The 7,294-nt window shown below is 40.5% G+C and overlaps 1 protein-coding gene across 5 annotated transcripts in view; it reads right to left on the bottom strand.

Annotated features, from left to right (window-relative positions):
• Positions 1–803: 803 nt before the first annotated feature.
• PCDH15 (protocadherin related 15) overlaps positions 804–7,294 on the bottom strand; it is a 1,356,473-nt gene continuing 1,349,982 nt past the window's right edge. For 2 of the 5 annotated variants that reach the window (XM_048859211.2, XM_048859215.2), the window contains one exon: positions 1,846–1,933. Coding sequence is in view for 3 of the 5 variants with exons in the window: in XM_048859222.2 (XP_048715179.2) it covers positions 1,382–1,933 (552 nt within the window). In the remaining 2 variants the exon portion in view is untranslated. Of the gene's footprint in view, positions 1,934–7,294 lie in introns of all 5 variants that reach the window. The other 3 variants (XM_048859222.2, XM_075130917.1, XM_048859221.2) reach the window with 3 other exon arrangements.

The following is a 7,294-nucleotide window of genomic DNA, read 5'->3' as shown; positions in this document are numbered from 1 at the left end:
TTCCACACGTTGACTATATGGTGTATGAAGTACTTCCTTCTGTTTGTTATAAACCTGATGCCTATTAATTTAATTGGGTGACCCCTGTTTCTTGTGAAATGTGAAGGAGTAAATAATGTTTCCTTATCACTTTCTCCACACCATTCTGAGATGCATAAATAGGGAAATCTCAAGTAGGAGGAGAGAGGTTATTTCACCTCCATATTTGGCATAGGTGCAACTGCTGCTGGCATAGTATGTCCAGTTCTGGTGTTTACAATTCAAGCAGGATGTTTATAAATTGGAGAGGGTTCAGAGAAGAGCCATGAGAAAGATTAAAGGCTTAGAAAACATGCCTTATAGCGATAGATGCAAAAATCTCAATCTATTTAATTTAACAAAGAGAAGGTTAAAGGGTAACTTGATTATAGTCTGTATATATCTACATGGGAAATAAATATTTTATAGTGGGTTCTTCAACCTAGTAGAGAAATATATGACAATCCAATGCTTGGAAGCTGAAGCTAGACAAATTCAGACTGGAAATAAGGCATAAATTAGTAAAAGTCAGAGTAAATCACAACTGGAACAATTTACCAAGGGTCATGCTGGATTCTCTATCACTGACAATTTTAAATTCAAGATTGGATGTTTTTTCTAAAAGATATTCTCTAGGAATTATTTTGGGAATGTTCTAGGCCTGTGTTATACAGGAGGACAGACCAAATGATCACATGTCCCTTCTGGCATTGGAATCTATTAATCTTCCATATAATAATGTTGATCTGTTATATAACCAATATATTTAGAGATACAGTAGACCTGATTTTAGTCTCACATCTGCTTTATGGCTTCATAATTCTATTGGGCTAGATCCTTAAGTAGTGTAACTTGGCAGAGCTCCATGGACTTCAATATTGCTGTGGCAATGTACATCAAGTGAGGATCTGGTCCACTGACTTCAATGGTTTTATTTCTGATTTATTATAGTGTGAGATGCGGATCAAACCCTCAATCATAAAAATGCAATTTTCAAATCTAAACAGTCTAACCACACATACTATACAGTGAAATAAGCTAGGCAAGTATAGAACTTTTTGAAAAGTCGACAAAATTTTTTGTGCATTTAGTAATTCACTGTTTATTAAACAATAAATCAAGATCCAACAAAAAAAGGTAATTTTTAACTGAGTATTGTTTAGTGAACTGAGAGCCTGTCAAAAGTGTTGCTGGGAGAACAATTAATTGATACAAATGTGAGTGCAAAGTCTCTCTTAACTTTAAAGCATGTCATTCAAAGTATACAATTTATGTGCATGATACAAATTCCATACATTTTCCTCAGTGACATTAAAAAGCGTAGTTTATTATAAACTGAAGTAAAAATTAAAATTAAAAAAAGTCACAGTTTTGTCATTGGTATGTGAAGGTTATTCCAAGGGCCCATCCAGAGCTCCTCTTCATCTGAGTGTGTGTGATCGCTGTGTAATTCCAAGGGCTCTCTGACATCCTCATTATCAACAACAGACTCTTGCTCTTCTGTGCTTTTCACTTTGTTGCCCCCAGACTTTGTTGCTATGTTGTCAGCCCCTCTAGCAGTGGAGGCAAAGGAGACACTAGATGGTTTTGTGTTCAGTTTGTCACTAGAAGATGCCCCTTTTGACAATGTGTTCAATGGGACATTCTCCTCATGTGTCACTGCTAGCTTGTCCAATTTCTTGAAGTGTTTCCCCAATCTAACAGGGGATGTGACTTTTAAATTATTGGAGAGACAAATGCGACGGGTTCTCACAACTGACCCATTATGTGCAATATAGATGTTGCCATTTACATTGTTTTGAATATTGGGGTTGTTAAGACGATTCCTCTGGCATTCTGGAGCACTGTCTTCTCCAGTTGAGCTGGTCTCATATTCTGGATCAACTACTAACTTGATCCTTTTCTTTCTGGCCCACTGTTTGACAACAAAAGAGAGTTTATTAAATCTCAGCATAATTTATTACATTTTTTTCAGGTTTTATATTCTAGCTAGTGTTTCAGACAAATACCTAACATATTTTATTAAGTTATTTTATAACTTTTAATTTTAATTTGTACATTGATCATTTCCATTTAACTGTGCCTATTATTGCCAAATGCTGCAACATTAAACAATTTCCCCTACTCAATAGATGTAAAAGTACTGAGAAATCTGCATACCTGCTGTTCAACAAAATTTCAGCTAGATACCAGATAAAGGTAGAAAAGTCTGACATATTTCTGAGAGAGTTTTCCAGAATTAGAAAACCATTATGATGTTTTTGCTAAATTCACATCCAGCTGTCATCAGACAGTCTGTGTGCCCATGAAAATCAAGTGATTCTTGGGAGACTTCGTGGCTTGACTGCACCGCACCTTAAGCAGGAGGGGTTTGTGTGTGTGGGGCGGGGCAGTGAAAGGGGGAAGGTGTTATCTGGCTTGCTAGGAAAAGGCGTATACCTCTTTAAGAGGTAGAGAACCATGGTGGGGCAGTCTGGGGACACAGATTCATCCCTCAAGGTGACCTGACTGGAAGGGAGGAGAGAGTATATAGGGATAAGCTGGGCAGGAAAAGCCCAGACCAAGCGAGCAGCACCCACCCTTGGAATTGGCAAAATACCAGGTTTGGTCAGGATCCACTGTGGGCAGTGTGCTAGCTGCTCCTTTCTCCGGAGGGCTGGGAAGGAATTATTCCCTCACTGCCAGATTGGCCAAGGCAGAGTGGATTTTTTTTAAACCATACTCACAATGGGTTTGGGGGGGTATAGTTGGGGTGAGCATGAAACTGAAGGTAGGCTATGATGTTGCAACTTATTATGTAAGTGTGGGGTGGATACCCCTTAGGAAAGGGATAAAAGGGATACGGTAGTCAGATAAATGGATTGGTAAAGGATTTAAAGAAAGTGTTTGTTAAAGGAATGGAAATGAGGACGGATTCAGGGTGCCCATGACTGGCACAGCAGAGAGCCCCCTTTATAGCCCACCTTAATCGTCATTCAAGGGGGTGGGGGTAGATACTGAGGTCCCAGCTGCGGGTTGGCTGGGGACCAGAATGGAAAAAGTGGGAGGGTTGACAGAAGCCCCTCCAAATAAATATTGCAATGATCATGGATTTACCTGCATTTTACACTTTTGTCTGCCGGGTACTCTCAGACAGTTAATAATAAAGTTGCGGCCTAATTAAACCACATCCAGTGTCTCCTGTCCTTCTTCTGATATGGCTGGACAATGGAGAGTTTCCCTTCCAGAAACATGCTTGACAAATGTGTTATGTAAATCATGTTATAGGTAAACCAAAATCATATTTCCACAAAGTAACAATAGATAGGAATATAAACCACAACATGATCATACCACTTTATAATAGAAATTGGAATTTATTCATGTAAAACTCTGCAGAAATGGTTGTTCTTGGTAACTGCTAGTGCTAAGTGGTAAATACTCTGAAAATCACTGGAAGTTTTCTTCGAGCATGTAAATATACTGACTACTACACTGTAATGTCAGCTCAGAGATAGCATTTGTCATTTCTATTTTACAATAAAGTAACAATGACAGTGGCATTTCAGGAACAAAATTGTCTTAATTTCTCAGGCAAAGGTAAAGTGTTGATCATACTGATTAGAAAAGAATGCCACCTTATTCCTTTATATAGGACCTGATGGACCACTCCATTACACTGGTACAAAACTGGAGTAACTCCACTAAGATCAACAGAATTACACTGCTGAAAAAATGAAGTACACAGTGGTGCATCCGCCCTGCAGATTTTACACTACCTGCAATATTTTCCATAGTGATCACACAAGCTGAATTTCAGAGTTGTAATTTTGTTTTGATTGTGGTTTACATACAACCTGCTCACATTATTTTAATTTATACCATGAATCTCATTAGAAAGCTGCTTCCTTAATATAAAATAAACCCAGCTGTTATCACTCTTGAACAAATAGTGAAAGCTCCATGTTTATTCACAGAGTTCTAGTGTTCGGATACAGTATACTCGGGGCTGACTTCTACAACACACACACACACTCCAGAGGAAAGGAGATTTTTAAAAAACAGCAAATCATGCAGCGTACAAATAGATGGTACTTAACATGCTTTTGAAAAACTAAACTTTGCACAAATTACTTACAGGGCTCCTTACGTATACGTATCTTTTTTGTTTTTTCATACTGGTATGTATCTTTTGGTCAATGGAAAAATTGACTAGTTTCAGGAAAAGATCTACAATATATATGCAGCTACAACTTGGGGACCAAGAACAGAGTAAGAGGAAAGGGATAACTGATTCTATATGCATTGCAGATTACAAATATAGGGACACAAGCTTCCTCCTTTTACAGTCAATGGCAACAGTGTCAGTTTTAATGGTAACTGTGCAGCTTACACAGTAGTGAACAATAGAGATACAGCTTCTATTGGAACATAGTGTACGGCAATTTGTTTCATAGATATGAGATAATTGTCATAGCACAGTCCGCTCATGCTCTGGGGCATATTTTGTTGACTACAAGGATACTAGTCTCCATACCTTTTGCTACTGGTTCCACAGTGCCATGGCACACTTGAGTGATGGTACAAAGAAAACATTTTCAAATTCATCTTCACAAAAAAAAAATTGCAAAAAAGGACATATGTAAAGACAATGAGCTTGCAACAACTGCAGGGGAGTCATTAAGACTTGACACCTCAGTCCCTGGAAAAATCATGGAGCAGGTCCTCAAAGAATCAATCCTGAAGCACTTGCATGAGAGGAAAGTGATCAGGAACAGCCAGCATGGATTCACCAAGGGAAGGTCATGCCTGACTAATCTAATCGCCTTTTATGATGAGATTACTGGTTCTGTGGATGAAGGGAAAGCAGTGGATGTATTGTTTCTTGACTTTAGCAAAGCTTTTGACACGGTCTCCCACAGTATTCTTGTCAGCAAGTTAAGGAAGTATGGGCTGGATGAATGCACTATAAGGTGGGTAGAAAGCTGGCTAGATTGTCGGGCTCAACGGGTAGTGATCAATGGCTCCATGTCTAGTTGGCAGCTGGTATCAAGTGGAGTGCCCCAAGGGTCGTCCTGGGGCCGGTTTTGTTCAATATCTTCATAAATGATCTGGAGGATGGTGTGGATTGCACTCTCAGCAAATTTGCGGATGATACTAAACTGGGAGGAGTGGTAGATATGCTGGAGGGGAGGGATAGGATACAGAAGGACCTAGACAAATTGAAGGATTGGGCCAAAAGAAATCTGATGAGGTTCAATAAGGATAAGTGCAGGGTCCTGCACTTAGGACGGAAGAACCCAATGCACAGCTACAGACTAGGGACTGAATGGCTAGGCAGCAGTTCTGCGGAAAAGGACCTAGGGGTGACAGTGGACGAGAAGCTGGATATGAGTCAGCAGTGTGCCCTTGTTGCCAAGAAGGCCAATGGCATTTTGGGATGTATAAGTAGGGGCATAGCGAGCAGATCGAGGGACGTGATCGTTCCCCTCTATTCGACATTGGTGAGGCCTCATCTGGAGTACTGTGTCCAGTTTTGGGCCCCACACTTCAAGAAGGATGTGGATAAATTGGAGAGAGTCCAGCGAAGGGCAACAAAAATGATTAGGGGTCTGGAACACATGACTTATGAGGAGAGGCTGAGGGAGCTGGGATTGTTTAGCCTGCAGAAGAGAAGAATGAGGGGGGATTTGATAGCTGCTTTCAACTACCTGAAAGGGGGTTCCAAAGAGGATGGCTCTAGACTGTTCTCAATGGTAGCAGATGACAGAACGAGGAGTAATGGTCTCAAGTTGCAGTGGGGGAGGTTTAGATTGGATATTAGGAAAAACTTTTTCACTAAGAGGGTGGTGAAACACTGGAATGCGTTACCTAGGGAGGTGGTAGAATCTCCTTCCTTAGAGGTTTTTAAGGTCAGGCTTGACAAAGCCCTGGCTGGGATGATTTAGCTGGGAATTGGTCCTGCTTCGAGCAGGGGGTTGGACTAGATGACCTTCTGGGGTCCCTTCCAACCCTGATATTCTATGATTCTATGAGTCAATGGTTTGTGGGAGTCACATATTCTTAAGGAGATGTTTAATAATGCAGATCCTAGTTTTCCTCACATTTTTTCACCACTCACAGAGGCCTGCACGTGTCGGACATGGCATATCACAGAAGAATGGAAAAAATAGGGGTACAATACTGACTCCACTGAAATCAAGGATAAATTCCCATTGACTTCAGTGGAGTCAGGATTTCACCCTATAAATAAAAAAATGTTGCAGAACAGTAGCTCTTTAGCACAAGATATAGCCTCTATTTGAAGGAATGGGCCATTGCCCGCTCAAAATTCAGTCAATGGCAATCTCCATATTGCCAAATATAACAGCTACCGGCAAGAAATATGTTTGTCTCACACAGCTAGTAAACACAAGTCTGACTTAATTTCCCATTCATGTGAATGAAGTATCCATTACCACAGATGCCAAGAAAAAGTTTGACAAAAGAGAATTGTTTAACTTAATAGCAAGTTTACGTATACTAAAGAATCAAACCTTTTCCTCTTTCTACTATGGCATGGGTTTTCTGAGCCCCCCACCCCCACAACATGCTATAAAAACTCCATGGCCCACTTGTGCCACAACAACTGTTTTTCTACATATAAAAGCTAGGGCACACTTTAGTGGGTAGACCACAGGGACCCACAAAGCTAAGTTGTTTAGGCTTTGGCTTCAGCCCTTGATGGTGGGGCTCAGGGCCCTAGGGCTTCAGCCTCATGCGATGGGGCTTCGGCTTTCTGCCCTGGGCCTCAGCAAGTCTTATGCTGGCCCTGGTTGGTGGCCTCCTGAAACCTGCTCAGGCCCTAGTCTGTACTATAGTAACAGAATTGTAGCCTTTGTGAGACTTCCAGCTGCTGTTAGATTTGTCAGCCTACTAGCTTTGTAGCTAACAATCCAGATACTGAATCAAGAGAGGTGATTCATATTTGGTTCTATAAACTAACATTAATTTAGGTGGGAACTGATTGTGAACTTTTTTATAATGAAATTAACCTCCTGCATAATCCACTGTTTGAGAAAGAGCTATGCAGCCTTTAGTACAATAAGATCAAAGAACGGGCCTACAGATTGGGTGTGTATACACATTTTTAACATTCAGTGTGTTGGCTGCATGAGTTTGAGCTCTGTGGGGCACAGAATCATGCAGCAGTAATTTCGTGTATGAAAACAAATGCAACTTGAGCTTTTAAACTGGAGTCCTTTCTTCACAATCGTGCCAAATCTGAATGGAACTGAAATTGTAAAGCTCTAAAACT

This window comes from Caretta caretta, chromosome 7 (assembly GCF_965140235.1).
Source record: "Caretta caretta isolate rCarCar2 chromosome 7, rCarCar1.hap1, whole genome shotgun sequence".
Taxonomy (NCBI): Eukaryota; Metazoa; Chordata; order Testudines; family Cheloniidae; genus Caretta; species Caretta caretta.
This window is presented reverse-complemented; position numbering and strand designations above follow the sequence as displayed.